Here is a 19,539-nt window from a genome sequence, read left to right as displayed (position 1 = left end):
GCTGATCATTTCATCACTTTAGACTATTTTAATTTTTGAAATTTGAATTTAATGAGTCGCGTTTCTGGTTTTCATTTTCCATGGAGTAATATTAACGGAGTAATATTGTAAGGGTCTTTAAAAATGCCTTGCATTATATTTAGGCCTATTGTTATAATACTCCATGGTGGCAGGTAGCTGTCAGCAGTCTGAGAAATAGCACACTTCCTCTGGTCCAAAACCAGTTTATTAATTGCTTGGAATAGTTTTTTAATTCAAGAAGTGGGGGTTACTGGTCCTCAGGACCAGTTTATTAATTGCAAATCTATAGGAGAACAAAGGCTGGGACCAGTCCGGAGACCAGTTAATTATTTCGGGGACTAGGGGGTCACTGGTCCTAAGGACTAGTTTAAAAAATATCCTTATTTCCCAGACTGGCTGCCAGAGGAAAATTGCGTGAGATCTGATTGGGTGTTGTCATGGTTACCGTATTGCTTTCAATTGTTTACAGTCGGAAGTAAAAAACCGCCGCCGACTCGTGGTAGATGCAGTTATACCTTACTTTTTACTTACAAATCATATTTTAACCATAATTAACACAAATTATGCTATTTAAGTGAATATATATAGCTTGGGTAAATTTTTAGACATACCCTTTTCTCTGTGAAATTGCTTATTTAAAGAAGTAAGTTGTTATAAAGTTTTAGGCCAAGGCTTAAGAACGGTGGGACTCGTGGGAGAAAGTATTAACAAAGAAATTATTTTGCAGTTTGTCACTCGAAATTTTGATGATAAAGGGATTCAAATCATTCAACATAGAAAGAAAAAAATGGCCGTGCTAGTTGATCAACGGCTAGAAGTTGACGAATCATTGTCATCGGCGTTGAATAGTTTGTTGTCATTGCATGTAAGTCATCCCTTACTCGCTGTTGCTGCATTTGAACAAGACAGAGGTGGCATTGTGAATGTGTACTTTGACGATGGAACGAGAATTGCCGCAGACATCACCCCGAAAGGTGGCACACAGGTAACTACAATAACCTGGCATCCTACTCGAAAATTGTTATGCATTGGATGGGAAAATGGTGATCTATCGGTTTGGAATGAAACTGACCACGCAACCAAAGACACGCAAACTAAACACAAAAGAGCCGTGTCAGCGACTAGTTGGAGCCCAAATGGCTCCCAGTTGGTCAGTGCTGATGTGATAGGCAGTTGCATGGGATGGAAATTAGACTCTCAAGGCGCGTTATCAATTTTATTTCATCATGAACTAAGTACTTCTATATCTGGAATAGTGTTCAGAGTTCCTTATGAACCTACTAAACAAGATGAACTCACTAGATTGGCAAAAGCGGCTGTTGATGGTGATGAAAATGCTCTTAACGTGTTTACAATGTTGAACTCGGGAGATAATAGGCAATCAAAATCTTCAAATTTGAGGGAATCATTAAGCTTTTTTTTGGGGAGTTTATCTGGAATGGTTTTTTACGTTAACGAAGGGGGTACTTGCACAGATATTTTACAAATGGAAGGGGCAATCAAATCGATCCTTCATTATTCCGCTAAAGATATCTTAATTCTCGTAACTGAAATGTTAGTATTAGCCCAGTTCAAAGTATCGGACGATGGTACTGTTACAGAGTTATCTAAAATTAAACTTAGTGGGCAAAATCCAAATGTTACTGTTGATTGGGCGGGTCAAGAAACCTTAGCGGTTTGTACCGGTGAAAAAGTACTTCGGTTATGGAATGTTGAAAGTGGTCAAAATTGCGTCTTGTCCCTCGAGGGACAATCATTTGAGAACTCGGAAGTTATATCTTGTGTGGCTTATGACAAAGTGAAATGTATCTTAGCCGCTGGTACAAGTCACGGTCATGTTGTAACTTGGAGGTGTGTTGGAGTAACTGATTCCTTCACCAAACACAACCTCCAAGAAGAGGACTGGAAAATCCAGCCATCAGTGAAAGTACAGGGAACTGTTAGATCAGTTGGTTTTGGAACCAATAAGCAATTACTCGGAGTTGTAACTGCCACGGATGCCTATATCTTTAGCGAACAAGATATGTGTTGCAGTTTCTCTGAACAAAAGGCCGCGATTCAGCTGTCAGCGCGTCATGTCTCTGTTGAGATATTGGACTTAAATTTTGCAATAGATTTGAGGACTGATGTCCATATTCGAAATGTTTTTATCAGTCAATCTCACGTGGCGATATCCAATGGAAAAAGACTCCTTTTCTATGAAATTAATAAGGATACCAAATCTGTGAAGTTTATTGGTTCCTTCAACACTGAATCGCAGAAAGTTGTCTTACATCGTAATGAGGCATTCGTCTTGGAAGGAAATAATGTTGAGATCAAAACGTGTCAAGGAAATTTGAAGCAAACATTCGCGTTTAACGATGAAGAGGGAAAACCAGTCTCTATGAGTCTCTGCGGATCATTTCTGACTATTTCGACCCTTAATGGGTATGTCAGAGTATGGGACGTTAGTCAGAGAGACGCGAAGCTTCAAGCCGGACCCAAATTATTTGATTCCATTCTTCAGAATACTGGTGGTATCATAGCCTCCGCTAAGAGTAACTCGGCGGGAAATAAGATCAGTTTCGTCATTGGCAAGAATACTTCAAAAGGAATTGAAGTTTCGGATCCATTGATTTATATCTGGGATACAGAGAATGGTAGCGTTTGTTGCTTCAACCTTCACGAAGGTACTTATGGCGATGTCAAAGACAAAGAGCCATCGCCCTTAACGCAGTGTCAGGGCTCTGAAATATCGGAATTACTGCGAGGGAGACATCCACTGAGCCATTTTTGGGATCCAGATGACCCTAGACTCTTAGTGGCGACTTTAAAACTATCCTTTACCACTTCTCAAAATGAACCAAAGAAAGATCGCCGCGTTAGAATCAAAAGAAGTACGTCATCTCAAACATTCCGATGGGAACAAAAAGCAAGCGTCACAACCGTATCCATGTTTGTAACATCGGAAAAAGGCCTCCTGATTCAAGATCTCTTTCCTTTACAAGAAGATCAAGTAGATCTTGTTGGAGTTCAAGTACCGTTTTATTATGTTCAAAGCAAAAACGCCAACGAATCCCTCAACACTCAAGACACGAAACCAATTAATCCTAAAAGCTTAGGGTCGGCTTCTGAACCAACTGGGTTCGTTAAAGGGATTACAATGCGGGATTTCAATGGGTTAGAAAAGTGTGATAAAGCCACCAGGGATGCTGTGATGGACTTCAGCTTTTACTTAACGTCAAACAATATGGATGAAGCATTCAGAGCGATTAAAATGATCAAGAATCAATCTGTTTGGGACAATATGGCCAAGATGTGCGTGAAAACTAAGAGACTGGACGTGGCAAGCGTGTGTCTGGGAAAAATGGAAAATGCACGCGCTGCCAAGGCTCTAAGGGAATCCGCGTCAGTCCCTGAACTTGAAGCGAGAGTTGCCATCCTGGCTGTTCATTTGGGAATGATATCCGAAGCTGAACGATTACTTAAAGCCTGTTCCCGTTACGACCTGCTCAACAGGCTGTACCAAGACTCGGGTCAGTGGAACAAAGCTTTAGAAGTTGCCGAAGTACATGACCGAATACATCGCAGAAGTACTTACTATAAGTACGCAAACCATTTGGAATCCAAAGGCGACATTACGTCGGCAATACCCATGTTCGAAAAATCCGAAACTCATCATTTTGAAGTACCACGAATGTTGTTTGACGAACCCCGTGTTTTGGAAGCTTATATACTAAAAACGAAGGATAAGGAACTATTTCGATGGTGGGCGCAGTATATGGAAAGTGCGGATGAAATGGAAACAGCCAGACAATACTACGAAGCCGCGCAGGATTACTTGTCCCTCGTTAGAGTTTATTGCTATTGCAGTAATTTAGACAAGGCTGCCGAAATCGCCAATGAAACTGGGGACCGAGCGGCGTGTTTTCATTTAGCGCGGCAATATGAGAACCAGGACAACATCAAGGAAGCTGTCCATTTCTTTACAAGAGCCCAAGCTTACAATAATGCCATAAGAATCGCGAAGGAACACGGGTTAGACGACCAACTATTCAACTTAGCCCTTATGAGTGGCAACAACGAGATTTTTGAAGTTGCAAAATACTACGAAGAACGGCCCGAACACCAGGACAAAGCCATTATGCTTTACCATAAAGCTGGTTTCATATCCAAAGCCATAGATCTCGCCTTTAAAAATCGGGAATACGGTGCCCTGCATCATATTGTAACTGACCTTAACAAAGACACAGACCCGAAGTTACTAGCGAAATGCGCGCGGTTCTTTACGGACAATGGTCAGTTCGAGAAAGCGGTGAATCTGTTGGCTACCGCTGATCAGCATATGGAGGCGTTAAGTCTATGCTACGAAAAGAATATTCCATTAACCGAGGATTTGGCTGAAAAAATGACCATGTCGAAAAACGAGGGTGACCAACAGTTGAGGACACGAATTCTTGAAAAAATTGGAGAGATTGCTATGCTTCAAGAGAATTATCACTTAGCCGCTAAGAAATACACTCAATCTGGTAACAAAGTACAAGCTATGAAAGCTCTTCTAAAATCAGGCGACACCGAAAAAATTATTTTCTTCGCTGGAGTCTCGCGAAACCGCGACATTTTCATAATGGCTGCTAATTATCTACAGTCATTAGATTGGAAAGAAAACCCGGATATTATGAAACAGATCATTAGTTTCTATACTAAAGGAAAGGCTATGGATTCCTTGGCAGGTTTCTACGAAGCTTGCGCTAGAGTCGAAATTGATGAATACCAAAACTACGAAAAAGCACTCGGTGCTCTAAACGAAGCTCATAAATGTTCGTCTAAATCTACCGGTGATCCTGCAAAGGCTGAAATTAGACAAAGAGATCTGAGGCAGAAAATGGAGTTTGTTAAACGGTTTGTTCAAGCTAGATCAGTTTTTGATACAAGTCCCGAAGAAGCTTTGAATCAATGTCGAACCTTGTTAGCCGATTCAGATGTTGAAATTGCCATTAGAAGGGGTGATATTTATGGTTTCCTTGTAGAGAAATACGCGGAGAAACAAAATTTTAAAGCGGCATACAGTTTAATTGAGGAAATGCAAAATAGGCTTAGGGGGGCTACTCTTACTTATTACGTTGCCCCTGATATTCTCAAGTCTGTCTATCAAGCTCTCAATATTCAACCAGTATCAAATTCGAACGGAAATAAAGACGATTCCGATGGAGAGGAGATTCCCGAAGATTATACTAACGGTTATTAAGCCTATTTATTCTAGTCAAATCCATCCCCACGTAGCCTAGGCCAGTAATAAATATTTTTTTTTGATATAACAGGGTACCGAACGGTTAAATCTCTGTTAAGTCTTACAAAATTTGTTCTTTAATTGTTAACCAAATCACCGTCCATATATCCGCCCATTTTAAAACAAAAATAAACAAAAGAAATGTGATATATTTTTTATTTACAAAAGTCGTGTATTTTAGAGTAGATTTTACTCTTTTAACGAATTTTACATTTTCTTTAAGCCACAATTATTTTCTGGGCCATAAATGTTAAAACAAAAGTTACTTAATGAATTCAATAAATATTTTCCCTTGAAAACCACGTTTCGCAGTTACTTTAAAAATCGCGGGCTACAATTTGAAATGGAAACCTCCTAATGGTAAGTTTTAAACCAATAAGATCACGTCGTTTAAACGCAGTAGGTTCCTGATAGGGCCATAGAGGTTTTCTTCGTCTTGTGCGAGGATGAGTAGTGTGTTTTTTGTTAGTGTTATGTTATCTTATATAATATAATATTTATTCTGCTTTAGTTGTCGTGTTAACATAAATTTATTAGCGTTGTTTAAAGTGTAAATTAAAGTTAGTGTTTCGGAAAAATTAGCAATATTTGTTTTTGGAAAGAGAGAAATTCCGGAGAAGCTCAGCAAATAAATTTGGGCGTTAAGCCTTGGTCGTCTAATTTTTCTTTTTCGAATGTGTAATTGTGAATGGGCTCTCGCCTTAGCTTAACCGGACGAAGGATGAGCGATAGGTTAGATAACGAAAGGAGTCGGGATTCCGACAGCGATCCAGACGCGGATATCGCCACAATCCTTCACTATTTAATCAGGAGGTAGTGCGTAGAATCACCATTATTATTACACTTAATGTCAATAGCCTTGCCTGATGGTACATGACCCTGAAAACTCCAGGATGTACCATTACAGGGTTCATACAAACCTGGAAAAATCAGGGAAATAAATAGTTGACAAATACCTCATGGAAAATTGAGGGAAATTTGCGTCAAGCAGGGGCCGAGTAATTAAGCAAAATGTTCGTGAACATCCCCTCCATAGGATTAACATTACACTATAATCTGGAGGCTCACACCTCTGGTTATATTAGAGATACGGGGCCCATGTCCTTTGAGTATGTTATAGTCAAATTTATCCCCCATCCAACCATACTAAAAACTTAGGGCTACGACAAACAGGGGCCGAGTAATTCAGCAAAATGTTCAAAAACAACCCCCTCTATAGGATTAACATTACACTATACTTTGGAGGCTCGTAACTCTGGTTATATTAGAGATACGGGGATGTCCTTTGAGTACGTTATAGTCCAATTTGTCCCCCATCCAACCATACTAAAAACTTATGGCTACGACAAACAGGGACCGAGTAATTAAGCAAAACCTAAACAAACAACCCCCTCCATAGGAATAGCATTACACTAAACTTTGGAGGCTCGTAACTCTGAAAAATTCAGGGAAGTATGTGGGGGGGGGAAACCTGGAAATCTCAGGGAAATTTGTTTTGCAAAAGTTGTATGAACCCTGCATTAGGTTCCGCTTTGTCCTTGTAAGTTGTAAACGTACCTCAATGTAATATCGTGTAATTTGCATTCAAAAGCGGCCAAGTTAGGGTTGACCCAGACTCAGCTAGACTATTTCAAGATGATTCCGAGGATGAGTTTAGCACAACAGCTAGCCCTCCTCAAGGTAAAGCCTTAAAAATCAGTTTTCCACCACGTATATGGTCAAACTCTTGGCCCCCTGTTTTCTAGAAGACCCAAATCCAGATACGACATTAATAGACAGAAGTGACCTTCGCCAGGCCATTCTTTTGCACTCTGGAAGTTACTCTCTCAATAAGAATACTGGCAATCCTTATTCTTTGATGGATTTTGTTAGGCAGAGGGAAGTGGGAATGAATGGTGGCCAGCATTTCAGCCAAGGAGAGAAATGCCAAATCAGCAATCGACTTCTTCCTAATAAAATGAATCATGTTGAAAGATACCGTAGTAAAGCATTTTGCGGAACTTATGCCAGAGATGGGGAGATTTTTATGACAGCCTCTCAAGGTATATCTTTTAAGAGGGTTGCCACAGTACCTGGAAATCCTGGAAAAGTCAGGGAATTTAAAAATGGGCCGAAAAGGTCAGGGAAAAGTCAGGGAATTTAAAAATGGGCTGAAAAGGTCAGGGAATTTTGAAAAATTTCAGCAAAGACCGGGAATTTGATTTTAGTGGGTAAAACTTCTGGGAATAAGTCTTTATTGAAAGAGTAATGAAAGTTTCTGCTCATCCTAATCTCTTAACACGGAAAACTCTAGAGCAATCCTTAAAAATGTCTAGAATTGTTTTTGTAAAGTAAATGCTCTCTTAGACTTAGATAGTTAAATTAAAATGTTTCTTATTTGTTTTGTTGCAACAAATACATGGGAAACTTAATGTAGAGAGTTTATTTAATTATAAGCACTTAAAACGTGCTGTAAACATTCACACTTTTGGCCTAAAAGGTCAGGGAAAACCTGGAAAAGTCAGGGAATTTGGTTCTGAAAATTCCGTGGCAACCCTGTTTTAAAGAATCATTAAAAATTCAATACTGCAAGTATACCAATCCCAAATCTTTATTTAGACTGTAATATTAGAATATATGATATGTGCAATGGAAAATTTAAACTTTTGAAAATGGTACCTGCCAGAGATGTTGGATGGAGTATTTTAGATACTGCCGTTAGTCCAGATGGTTCCCATTTTGTATATTCGAGTTGGTCTGAATGTTGTAAGTATTTTTTTACTTACTATGTAACAGTATTGTAAATTCAACTGAAGCGATGTTGAAATTGAAAAATTTCAGTGCATATTTGTAATATATTTGGGGATCATGAAAACCACGAAGCTTTAGCCCTATGTCCTGATGAAAGCCGATTTTGCATATTTTCCCTACGGTTTTCTCAAAATGGGAATGAGATACTTGGAGGGTAACTCGTTAAAGGGAGGGTGAAGTAGAAAATCAAGTGATTTTTTATCGATTCTTCTTCTAATTATAAGACCAGTCTGCGTAGTGAAACATTCAGGAAATACCAGCTCCGAATGATTTTAAAATTATTTCAAATTAGGTTCAGATTTTAAGGATAATTTTAAACAAGGACCTCCGGCCAATCGCGTAAAGCCCTGTCTTTTTATTAACAAAATTCTCGTGGCACGCTACGTGTCTCGCGCCACGATTATCACGTCACGCGGGAATTTTATCAAATCTCGTGATAAATTTCATTCAACATGGAACGTGCCACGAGAATTTTGTTAACAAAAAGGCAGGGCGTTACGCGATTGGCCGGAGGACCTTCTTTGAAATTATCCTTAAAATCTGAACCTAATTTGAAATAATTTTAAAATCATTCGGAGCTGGTATTTCCTGAATGTTTCACTGTGCAGACTGGTCTTATAATAAGTAGAAGAATCGATAAAAAATCACTTGAATTTCTACTTCACCCTCCCTTTAAATTAACTTTTTAAGTTGGGGGAAAAATTTAAAACTTACAAAATGATATTATTAATAGAGCGAATGACGAATGCCTGTACATATATGATAGAGAACTACATAGGAGAACACTCAAGGTACATCATTAGGCCAATATAAATTGGGGTAAAAATAATTAAAAAATAATTTATCGCGTAATAGATTCATTCTCACGATGATGACGTCAACTCTGTAGCTTTTGCAGATGCAACCTCTCAAATTTTGTTTAGCGGAGGTGATGATGGCCTTTGTAAAGTATGTAATTCCGTCCTCTGAGCTCTGGTGGTAAAACCACAATGATTTCATTTTGTAATACGTTTCGTTTTGTTTTTCACTTACTTAGGTCTGGGATCGTAGAACTTTAAATGAAAGTAATCCTAAACCAGTCGGAATTATGGCTGGACATAGAGAAGGGATTACTTATATTGACCCTAAAGGGGATGGACGCCACTTTTTGACAAACAGCAAGGATCAAACTATTAAACTTTGGGATATGAGAGCCTTTTCTCCAGCTGGTGGAGCTGATGAAACTAAGAAAGTTATTGGAGCCACCACTTGGGATTATAGATGGCAAAGAGTTCCCAAAAAACGTAATATCTTTTATTGTAAATCATTATATAAAAATTATACGAACTTTTATTGTTCTTAATAGTATGCAGTTCCAGTCACAAAATTACTAGTGACACCTCATTAATGACATATCGTGGTCATAGTGTCTTGCAAACTCTAATTAGATGCCATTTTTCACCCGAAGCAACCACGGGTCAAAAATATGTGTATACAGGGTGTGGTTCTGGTCGAATTGTGATTTATGACGTATTAACGGGAAAAATTGTTACTAAGCTTAAAGGGCATAATGGTTGTGTACGTGATGTGTCATGGCATCCTTACAAACAAGAGATTATAAGTAGTTCTGTAAGTTATAAAGGAATGAAAGCTTTTGGATGATGGGAAATAGGCGCGCGAACTGTGGAATGACTCAGGTTGGGTGGGACGCCACAAATGGGGGGAGGAATAGTCGGACGCCACAAATGGGGGGAGGAATAGTCGGACGCGTTGGTGATTGGTGAAGAAGGGCTACAGATAAACCAATCAGAATTGATTCCGACTATTCCTCCCCCATTTTTGACGTCCCACCCAGTCTGAGTCATTCCGCAGTTCGCGCGCCTATTTCTCTCGGTTTTCTCATCATCCTTGGGTGATTTAAGTATAATTTATTTATGTTAATAGTGGGATGGTACCGTCGGACGTTGGGTTCACGCTGGGAAACATTTATTAGATTCATCGGATGATGAGGATGATTCTGATTTTAATGATGATAAAGATGGTACAGTTGATTGGTATCATTGGAGCAAATGAGTAAAAATAATTTAAATTCCAGACTGTCTTTATTTCAATAGAATTCGCCCAGCTTCGGGATCGAACTCGGCGTTCGTCTAACAACGTTCTTAGACGATCCAGACGTATTGCCGAACAATTAAGACAAAGGCGTCTGCAGGAAAAAAATCCTGGATGATTGTTGCCAATTTTGAATTTTTCAATCCTTTTCCGCGTCATGTCATTCTTTTATACTCTTAAATCTTTCTTTATATTATCAAACCCTCTTTTCAGCTTATTTTTGAGTAATAGAATTCAAGCTTTGGTACATTTTTTTTAATCGTTCTCTAATTAATTATTTCGGCAACAATGATTGGGGGGGGGAGGGAAATCTGAGAGAAATGGGCGAGCCGCGCTAACTGTGGAACGGCTGAGGTTGGGTGGGACGCCACAAATGGGGGAGGAATAGTCGGACAATACGTATTGGTGATTGGTTAAGAAGGGCTACGTGCGAACCAATTATAATTGAGTCCGACTATTCCTCCCCCCATTTTTGGCGTCCCACCCAACCTGAGCTGTTCCACAGTTAGCGCGCCTTATCGGTTTTCGCGTCCCCCCCCATCCCCCATCATTCTTGATTTAGGGATGAGTTTCTTCTTTAAAATAGTTCAGTTCAGTTTGGTTTAAATGTCTGAATGGAAAGGAAAGGACTAATGGACTGTTGTGTAAATATTAATTAACGCAGTTAGAATTGGATTAACTGAATTATTATTATTATTATGATAAAGAAAAGTGTTTTTCATGTCTGATGTAAAAAACTTGTATAATAAAGCAGCGGAACTTTTATCACAAAGACTCTTTATTTTTATGACTAATTTACATAATTAATTACTAATTAACATTATTTATTTATTTTTTTTTAGATTGTGGGTATTTCTTTAAAAGTTTGTTGACTTGAAATGAGGTAAGTTGATTGACTTTCAAGTTTGGTACTAATTTTAAATCAGTGCCTTGCTCTCTTGACTGTCTTAATTTCGTCTGAAAATATATATTAATTATTATTTTAAGTTGTTAATCCCGTGATTAAATGTATATACCAAGTATGTTGTGTAACAATCTTGAAACTTAGTCATTTCTTGATTACAAAGTGATTTATTAAATTCGTTTTCTTGAAAACAGGCGAACATAGACATCATTTCAGGTAAGCATGCCACCTCTAGAATATTTTTAAATTTTGATTAAATTAATTTAACATTAATTGCGGTACTTCCGACGGCGGAAGTGTACCTTTCCCACGGGTTCCTTTGCCTGAAACTTGGTCCTTTAATGCAAGAGGAAGATATTCTTCAAATCTAACAGGATATCGAACACCCTTTCGTCCATTTTTCAATGTTCCAGTTGGTAAATTAAATCTTCTATATGGGAAACTTGGTTTTGCCATTTTTTAATTTTGCAATTTAAACTTAATTCGCAAAGTTTTGGGTTTTAAATTTCGGGAGTCGCCATTGCTGTGACGTAATGTTTTTCTAATTTGCATAAATCATAGCCCACTTGATCACGCACACTGGCTGCACGCGCTTTAGAAGCCCGTCCAAACGATTTTTTTTACATGTTAACTCGCGAATACGGCGCGTCACATAGGTTCGGTCTAAACTTTCAAACCCGTCTGGTTTTAACATGGGCCTCTATGGGAGGGGACCAGTTTTTTCAACGTTTTTGACAATATTAGTGCATCTACTGGTTCAAATCTCTTGAATTTTTAATGAGACGTGTATTGAAAGGTTTGATATTATCCTGTAAAATTTCAAGCCTTCAGCTATAATAGTTTTTTTATAAAAAATAAAAATCATCACATAGTAGAGAAATTTAAGGATTTATTTCTCTACTATGTGATGATTTTTATTTTTTATTAAAAAAACTATTATAGCTGAAGACTTGAAATTTTACAGGATAATATCAAACCTTTCAATACATGTCTCATTAAAAATTCAAGAGATTTGAACCAGTAGATGCACTAATATTGTCAAAAACGTTGAAAAAACTGGTCCCCTCCCATAGAGGCCCATGTTAAAACCAGACGGGTTTGAATTTTAGACCGAACCTATGTTATTCTCATTTTTAGGGTCGATTGAGCGGGCTTCTATAGCGCGTGCAGCCAGCGTGATCAAGTGGGCTATGCATAAATTATGCAATGAAGCCGGCCTGTGATTGGTCAGTCTATTTCTTCTTCATTTCAGTGATCGATGAAATAGTAGCTGCGGTTTTCATTTTCTTAATTTAATTTAATGCTTAGAAATTTAGGTAAAAGTACTTAAATTTTAAGGAAAAAATGGCCGGATTTGTTACTTGCGGCCCTAATGAAGCGCTTGTAGTGTCTGGTAAGTCGAAAAATAATTAAAAAACTTGTAAAAACATAAGTTTAGAGTTGACCAAGGCTTACGATTATATAGGATGTTGTCATACTCATCCCGCTATGATACCGGGAGGGCGTGTGTTTGTTTGGCCTTTTATTCAAAGAGTTCAACGGTATGTTTTTAATTAATTATTATCATTAATTCATTGACATCGTGTTTAAAGAAATTATGTCGAATAGAATCACTCTAAACACCATGACCTTGACAATTGAAAGTCCAAAAGTTTACACTTTACAAGGTGTACCTATTTCCGTTACCGGAATTGCGCAAGTTAAAATTCAGGGGCAAAATAATGAAATGTTACGAGCGGCTTGCGAGCAGTTTTTGGGGAAAAGAGACGGCGAAATTATGCATATTGCCCGGGAAACTTTAGAAGGACACCAAAGAGCCATAATGGGGACCATGAGTGTTGAAGAAATTTACAAGGATAGAAAGAAGTTCTCTAAGCACGTCTTTGAAGTAGCCTCGTCAGATTTAGTTAACATGGGAATCACCGTAGTTTCTTACACCATCAAAGACATTAGTGATGATGAAGTAAATGTCTTTCTTTTAGTTTTTATAACAAAAAATTAAGGTTTAACGTAAATATTTAATTTTCTTAGGGTTATTTGAAAGCTCTTGGTATGGCTAGAACTGCGGAGGTTAAGAGAGATGCCAGAATTGGAGAAGCCGAAGCCAAAAGAGAAACTCAGATTAAAGAAGCCCTTGCTGAAGAAGAAAGAATGGCAGCAAGATACATCAATGACACTGAAATTGCCAAATCCCAAAGAGATTTTGAATTGAAAAAAGCTGCTTATGATATGGAAGTTAATACAAAGGTATTTCAACTTTCAAGCTATATTAAAAATGTTTTTTATGTCTGTTAATGGTTTTATTTATTTTAGAAAGCAGAGTCTGATCTGGCTTATAATCTACAAGCTGCTAAAACTCGTCAAAGAATCAAGGAAGAACAAATGCAAGTCAAAGTTATCGAAAGGGCCCAAGAAATTATGGTGCAAGAGCAAGAGATTCTGAGGAGAGAAAATGAACTTGAAGCTACTATTAGAAGACCAGCTGAAGCCGAAAAATACCGATTAGAGAAGTTAGCCGAAGCTAATAGGTAATATTTATAATTTTTTTTTTTTTTATGATTTTTAAAGGAATATTCATTTTGTTATTTATGTTTTTAAATGATTTTTTTTATCAGAAATCGAGTCATTATGGAAGCAGAAGCTGAAGCTGAATCTTACAGAGTATTATTTTTATTACTGTTATTTAAATTTAATCAAATTAAGCCTATTTTTAATTTGGTAAATTTAAGCCTATTTTTAATTTGGTAAATTTAAACCCATTTCTAATTTAATTAATTTAAGCCTATTTTTAATTTAATCAATATAAGGCTATTTTTAATTTAATCAATATAAGGCTATTTTTAATTTAATCAGCCTGACTAATTATTTAATCAATTTAAGCCTGTTTTTTTATGTAATTTAATCAATTTAAGCCTGTTTTTTTATGTAATTTAATCAATTTAAGCCTAATTTTAATATAATCAATATAAGCCTATTTTTTATGTAATTTAATCAATTTAAGCCTATTTTTTATGTAATTTAATCAATTTAAGCCTATTTTTAATTTAATCAATATAAGCCTATTTTTATGTAATTTAATCAATTTAAGCCTATTTTTATGTAATTTAATCAATTTAAGCCTATTTTTAATTTAATCAATATAAGCCTATTTTTTATGTAATTTAAATCAATATAAGCCTATTTTTTATGTAATTTAAATCAATATAAGCCTATTTTTTATGTAATTTAAATCAATTTAAGCCTATTTTTTATGTAATTTAATCAATATAAGCCTATTTTTCTGCAATTTAAATCAATATAAGCCTATTTTTCTGCAATTTAAATCAATATAAGCCTATTTTTATGCAATTTAAATCAATATAAGCCTATTTTTATGCAATTTAAATCAATATAAGCCTATTTTTATGTATTTTAAATCAATATAAGCCTATTTTTATGTAATTTAAATCAATATAAGCCTATTTTTTATGCAATTTAAATCAATATAAGCCTATTTTTTATGTAATTTAATCAATATAAGCCTATTTTTTATGTAATTTAAATCAATATAAGCCTATTTTTTATGTAATTTAAATCAATATAAGCCTATTTTTTATGTAATTTAAATCAATATAAGCCTATTTTTTATGTAATTTAAATCAATATAAGCTTATTTTTAATTTAATTTAATTTAATCAATATAAGCCTATTTTTAATTTAATTTAATTTAATCAATATAAGCCTATTTTTGGTTTAATTTAGTCAATTTAAGCCTATATTTAATTGAACACAATATTTATTTATATTTAGATGAAGGGAGAAGCTGAGGCCTTTGCTATTGAAGCTAAGGCTAGAGCTGAAGCTGAACAAATGGCCAAAAAAGCTGATGCTTTCCGAGAATACAAAGAAGCAGCTATGGTTGATATGGTCCTTGAAACTTTGCCTAAAGTAATTATTTAATTAATTATCAGTTTAAAATTAATAATAATTGCTGAGGTTTATTTATTTATTAATTTTCTAAATCTTATTTCTTTATTTTTATTTTTATGTTTAATTTAATTCCGATAGATTGCAGCTGAGATCTCGGCTCCTTTATCACAGTGCACGAAAGTCACTATGGTTTCTACTGGAAAAGGAGATGTTGGTGCCAGTAAATTGACGGGAGAAGTCTTGGATATCATCACGAAAGTGCCCAACGTTGTCACCCAGTTAACAGGAGTCAGCATTGCAAATGTAAGACCAGCTAACCTTGTACACTAATAGTTAACACCCAAACCAAACGAAAGCTAACCAATAACAACTGGCGCTTTTTTGTCCCATTAATATTCATTGTTTTTATATTAATTAAATTAAATTAACTGTCATTGTAATAATATAATAATTTCAAATTGAAAATCACAAAGAATAATTGTTTAATTAATTAATTTGTATTCAAATTTGTCCAATTTCAGTCGCTGAGATTGGCCCAAGCAACCATATAATCTCATCATAAAACAATTATACGAAACATATATAAAAGAGGTCACAGAAAACCCAAATTATTATCAATCGAAATTCAAATATTCGATAGACGTTGCAAAAACCAAAATATTTTCAAAAGTAATGCTACGCTATTGATGTCCATTTATTCCACTTTTAAACAAACCATGGATCTAATTGCTTTAAACCAACACTTTTAAGATTAAGTTTTTAATATTTCAAGATTTAAAACCACATGCCTTCTATTGCAAAGTTTATTTTAAGTTCTAGGCCTTGGACGAGGGAGTATTAGGCTTAGCTCTCTAAGGAAGTTATCAATTTAGGCTTATCTCTTTAAGGAAGTTCTCAATTTAGGTTTATCTCTCTAAGGAAGTTAATTTAACTATTTATTTCCGATTCCTAAAACTATTGCAGAGTTTATTTAAGGTTCTAGGCCTAAGAGGAGGGAGTATGTAGCCATTAGGCTTAGCTCTCTAAGGAAGTTATCAATTTAGGCTTATCTCTCTAAGGAAGTTTTCAATTTAGGCTTATCTCTCTAAGGAAGTTTTCAATTTAGGCTTATCTCTCTAAGGAAGTTTTCAATTTAGGCTTATCTCTCTTAAGGAAGTTAATTTAACAATTTATTTCCGATTCCTAAAACTATTGCAGAGTTTATTTAAGGTTCTAGGCCTAAGATGAGGGAGAATGTAGCCATTAGGCTTAGCTCTCTAAGGAAGTTATCAATTTAGGCTTAGATCTCTAAGGAAGTTATCAATTTAGTCTTATCTCTCTAAGGAAGTTAATAAGTTATCCATTTATTTCCAATTCCTAAAACTATTGCAGAGTTTATTTTAGGTTCTAGGCCTAATGGGAGGGAGAATGTAGGCATTAGGTTTACCTCTCTAAAGATGTTATCAATTTAGGCTTAGCTCTCCAAGGAAGTTATCAATTTAGGCTTATCTCTCTAAGGAAGTTAATAAGTTATCAATTTATTTCTGATTCCTAAAACTATTGCAGAGTTTATTTAAGGTTCTAGGCCTAAGATGAGGGAGTATGTAGCCATTAGGCTTAGCTCTCTAAAGAAGTAATCAATTTAGGCTTAGCTCTCTAAGGAAGTTATCAATTTATTTCCGATTCCTTTTGGGAAACCGCTTATAAGTGTTTGAGTAAAATCGCTTAGTAGGTGTGTGGTTGTGCCTTTGAGAGTATTTAGCCTAAAAAACCAACAAAAATAAAAAATCCAGTTTCAATTTAGCTTTCAATATTCGAACCACAGGCACTGAGATGATTTTTCAATTCACCCGCCAAGTCCGCCATTATTTTATGGGTAGTTTACTCTTACAGACTAGGAGGATTAATACCTTTACACAAGGAGGCCTGACTCACTGGACTGGTGAAGTCTAAAGCCAGGCCTCTTTGTGTAAACGGTATGTATCCTCCTAGTCTGTAAACTATAATTTTAAAATTTGGTTTAGAAATACATCTCAGGAAATGAGATTATTAAACTCTTAATTAAGTTTAACATTTTTTTACGATACAAATTAATCTCGTTTTTGTGCAATGAAATTTCGTGTCTCGATATATTATAAAGTTTTTGTGTAAAGAAAAAAGTACTAATAGCTAATAAAAAAAAAGATTTAATTTTTCTACATTAGGAAAGGAATGGAGAGGAGTTGAGATTAGTTAGATGACAGTAAAAATTTGCCGATTATTGGAGGAACTAGCTTTAGACAGATTTTATTGCCCCACCGGAACAAATCTTTTTTAAATACACTTTTTTATTCAGCTAGATAGAATCTCTCGTTAAATTGGGCTTGCGCAGCCTAAAGTATCGAGGGAAATAGCCAGACATTTTAATGATCTTTGTACTTTATTAAAAATATCATGATAATATCCAAAATATTTTGGTTAGTCTCTCTTATATCCTAGTCAACATTTAAAATCAGTGTTTTATAATCGTTAGTTTAGAATTGCCTCTTTTTTTCTACTGAATATTTCATTGTTTATGTAAGTAGATACGCTACGTTTAAAAAAACAAAACTTGCAAGATATTTAACACGTATTTGTTCAAAGTGCTATTTTTAAATAATTTACGATTGATTTCTATAATTAATGTGTCCAAATATTATAGTAATACAACTCAATAAAATACTGTTTCTCATGTAAGCCTTGTGTGTTATTTATTTTAAGCTTATATTCTATGAAAATAATGCAAAATTTACAATAGTTTGTCTCTTAAACATTTTTATTTGCAATTTTCATTCAGTTTCGTTCATTATTTTCATAATTCAGATTAATGCTTTTAAAATTTGCATAATCAGGGTTATCAGGCGTCTGCCGACCCTGCCGCTTGGCGGCGCTCAACCAATCAGAAGCCAGTTTGAGGAGAATCAGCCAGTCAGGACTCAGGGATTGAAGCGGACCAGTTAAAAGATTTCGAGATGCGAGGTCGCCGATTCTTTGTTATGTACCTACGAATTATTCTTAATTTTTGTTGTAATATTAGTTAATTTTAATATATTTAATAAACAACGTAGCGTAGTTATCAAAACGATGATAAATTTCGATGTTAATAACGGTTTTCTATGTCTTTTCTTTTCAGTGATTTAAAGTTCAACTACTGGAGTGCCAAGGCTTAAGAAAGTTCAAGATCTACACAAAGGTTCAAAGCGAAGGTCATAGGGCCCACGGTTGAACCGGAAATCGGGGGGGGGAGAGGGGGTTGAAAGTAAGCCCAACAGTTACATGACTCAGCAAGAGTCAGCATTATTAGCCATTATGCATTAACTCTCAACCCGAAGGTGGACGTGTTGAAATTTTGTAAGTTAAGGTAATATTATTTATTAATTATAAGAAATTAAAGATTTTGTTGAATATTAATTGTTGAACTACTAGCAAGTCTAAAATGCAAATTCTTAATCGTAACAGAGTTTTTATTTTAGAAAATGTCGCAAATGCGGCGAATCCAGGTTTGACTATTGAATGACTCGGCATTCTGTGTTAGTTGTTAAGCCTAACATTAGGCTTACGTTTTTAGTCATCGCGGCGTTTTTTTTTTCAACCAAAATTTTCAAGTTTCATAAAGCCTAACATTAGGCTTAAAGAAGTTGGGCTTCTACAATGCAATGAGATTTACTAAACAATTATTGTTTAATTTTATGTTCGATGTTCGAATTATTCATGAATCTTTTTCGGGTTGGTTTAATTATAATTTTAGGTTAGTTAAATTATATTTTTGGTTAATTTAATTATAATTTAGGCAAGTTTAATTATAATTTAGGCAAGTTTAACTATAATTTAGGTTAGTTTAATTATAATTTAGGTTAGTTTAATTATAATTTAGGCTAGTTTAATTATAATTTAGGTTAGTTTAATTATAATTTAGGCTAGTTTAATTATAATTTAGGTTAGTTTAATTATAATTTAGGCTAGTTTAATTATAATTTAGGCTAGTTTAATTATAATTTAGGCTAGTTTAATTATAATTTAGGCTAGTTTAATTATAATTTTGGCTAGTTTAATTATAATTTAGGCTAGTTTAATTAAAATTTAGGCTAGTTTAATTATAATTTAGGCTAGTTTAATTATAATTTAGGTTAGTTTAATTATAATTTAGGATAGTTTAATTATAATTTAGGATAGTTTAATTATAATTTAGGATAGTTTAATTATAATTTAGGATAGTTTAATTATAATTTAGGATAGTTTAATTATAATTTAGGATAGTTTAATTATAATTTAGGATAGTTTAATTATAATTTAGGCTAGTTTAATTATAATTTAGGCTAGTTTAATTATAATTTAGGCTAGTTTAATTAAAATTTAGGCTAGTTTAATTATAATTTAGGCTAGTTTAATTATAATTTAGGTTAGTTTAATTATAATTTAGGCTAGTTTAATTATAATTTAGGTTAGTTTAATTATAATTTAGGCTAGTTTAATTATAATTTAGGCTAGTTTAATTATAATTTAGGCTAGTTTAATTATAATTTAGGCTAGTTTAATTATAATTTTGGCTAGTTTAATT

The 19,539-nt window shown here is 34.8% G+C and overlaps 4 protein-coding genes across 10 annotated transcripts; 3 read left to right on the top strand and 1 right to left on the bottom strand.

Annotated features, from left to right (window-relative positions):
- Positions 1–452: 452 nt before the first annotated feature.
- rempA (intraflagellar transport protein rempA) lies at positions 453–5,589 on the top strand. Of its 2 annotated transcripts, none has more exons than XM_089848468.1 (2): positions 453–664; positions 735–5,589. In XM_089848468.1, exon 2 carries the CDS (start codon positions 809–811, stop codon positions 5,246–5,248), a length of 4,440 nt encoding a protein of 1,479 aa, XP_089704594.1. In that variant the 5' UTR covers positions 453–664; positions 735–808; the 3' UTR covers positions 5,249–5,589. The 2 variants fall into 2 exon arrangements, with proteins under 2 accessions (XP_089704594.1, XP_089704593.1); XM_089848467.1 differs by having other exon boundaries at positions 454–664; positions 749–5,589.
- A 122-nt stretch (positions 5,590–5,711) lies between these two features.
- LOC149651521 (DDB1- and CUL4-associated factor 11) lies at positions 5,712–10,943 on the top strand. Of its 5 annotated transcripts, none has more exons than XM_089848474.1 (11): positions 5,712–6,106; positions 6,882–6,970; positions 7,036–7,332; positions 7,889–8,035; positions 8,111–8,234; positions 8,814–8,871; positions 8,936–9,028; positions 9,117–9,363; positions 9,426–9,688; positions 10,004–10,100; positions 10,155–10,943. In XM_089848474.1, the coding sequence occupies exons 1-11, from the start codon at positions 5,979–5,981 to the stop codon at positions 10,211–10,213; spliced, it is 1,602 nt and encodes a 533-aa protein (XP_089704600.1). In that variant the 5' UTR covers positions 5,712–5,978; the 3' UTR covers positions 10,214–10,943. The 5 variants fall into 5 exon arrangements, with proteins under 5 accessions (XP_089704600.1, XP_089704598.1, XP_089704596.1 ...); XM_089848472.1 differs by having other exon boundaries at positions 5,715–6,106; positions 7,039–7,332; positions 10,174–10,943; XM_089848470.1 differs by having other exon boundaries at positions 5,715–6,106; positions 10,174–10,943.
- Positions 10,932–11,623, bottom strand: LOC149651520 (small ribosomal subunit protein mS37). Its single transcript, XM_089848477.1, has 3 exons — positions 11,378–11,623; positions 11,188–11,306; positions 10,932–11,128 (listed from the first exon to the last, which is right to left on the bottom strand). The coding sequence occupies exons 1-3, from the start codon at positions 11,529–11,531 to the stop codon at positions 11,000–11,002; spliced, it is 402 nt and encodes a 133-aa protein (XP_089704603.1). The 5' UTR covers positions 11,532–11,623; the 3' UTR covers positions 10,932–10,999.
- Positions 11,624–12,308: 685 nt separating this feature from the next.
- Positions 12,309–17,678, top strand: Flo1 (flotillin-1). Of its 2 annotated transcripts, XR_016371261.1 has the most exons (10): positions 12,309–12,468; positions 12,541–12,616; positions 12,684–13,038; positions 13,107–13,322; positions 13,389–13,603; positions 13,691–13,736; positions 14,865–15,002; positions 15,123–15,287; positions 15,506–16,058; positions 16,121–17,678. XR_016371261.1 is itself a non-coding variant. In XM_089848476.1 (9 exons), exons 1-9 carry the CDS (start codon positions 12,420–12,422, stop codon positions 15,533–15,535), a joined length of 1,290 nt encoding a protein of 429 aa, XP_089704602.1. In that variant the 5' UTR covers positions 12,309–12,419; the 3' UTR covers positions 15,536–17,678. The 2 variants fall into 2 exon arrangements, 1 of the variants encoding a protein (XP_089704602.1); XM_089848476.1 differs by having other exon boundaries at positions 15,506–17,678.
- The last annotated feature ends 1,861 nt before the right edge of the window (positions 17,679–19,539 follow it).

The sequence above is a fragment of the Phalangium opilio genome, unplaced genomic scaffold (assembly GCF_054372755.1).
Source record: "Phalangium opilio isolate 3A_F unplaced genomic scaffold, DU_Popi_V2 ptg000082l_1, whole genome shotgun sequence".
Classification (NCBI taxonomy): domain Eukaryota; kingdom Metazoa; phylum Arthropoda; class Arachnida; order Opiliones; family Phalangiidae; genus Phalangium; species Phalangium opilio.
Note: the sequence above shows the minus strand (reverse complement) of the source record. Positions and strands in the feature narration are given on the sequence as shown.

Excerpts from the sequence above, each read along its gene's own strand:
- LOC149651520 (XM_089848477.1), bottom strand. The coding sequence starts at position 11,531 with ATGGCAAAACCAAGTTTCCCATATAGAAGATTTAATTTACCAACTGGA. Across the intron at positions 11,307-11,377 it reads CAAAGGAACCCGTGGGAAAG|AGGTGGCATGCTTACCTGAA; the intron begins GTACACTTCCGC and ends AAAATATTCTAG. Across the intron at positions 11,129-11,187 it reads ATTGTTACACAACATACTTG|ACGAAATTAAGACAGTCAAG; the intron begins GTATATACATTT and ends ATATATTTTCAG.
- Flo1 (XM_089848476.1), top strand. The coding sequence starts at position 12,420 with ATGGCCGGATTTGTTACTTGCGGCCCTAATGAAGCGCTTGTAGTGTCT. Across the intron at positions 12,469-12,540 it reads TGAAGCGCTTGTAGTGTCTG|GATGTTGTCATACTCATCCC; the intron begins GTAAGTCGAAAA and ends ACGATTATATAG. Across the intron at positions 13,604-13,690 it reads AAGTTAGCCGAAGCTAATAG|AAATCGAGTCATTATGGAAG; the intron begins GTAATATTTATA and ends TTTTTTTATCAG.
- LOC149651521 (XM_089848470.1), top strand. The coding sequence starts at position 5,979 with ATGGGCTCTCGCCTTAGCTTAACCGGACGAAGGATGAGCGATAGGTTA. Across the intron at positions 9,029-9,116 it reads GTGATGATGGCCTTTGTAAA|GTCTGGGATCGTAGAACTTT; the intron begins GTATGTAATTCC and ends TCACTTACTTAG. Across the intron at positions 9,364-9,425 it reads GCAAAGAGTTCCCAAAAAAC|TATGCAGTTCCAGTCACAAA; the intron begins GTAATATCTTTT and ends TGTTCTTAATAG.
- rempA (XM_089848468.1), top strand. The coding sequence starts at position 809 with ATGGCCGTGCTAGTTGATCAACGGCTAGAAGTTGACGAATCATTGTCA.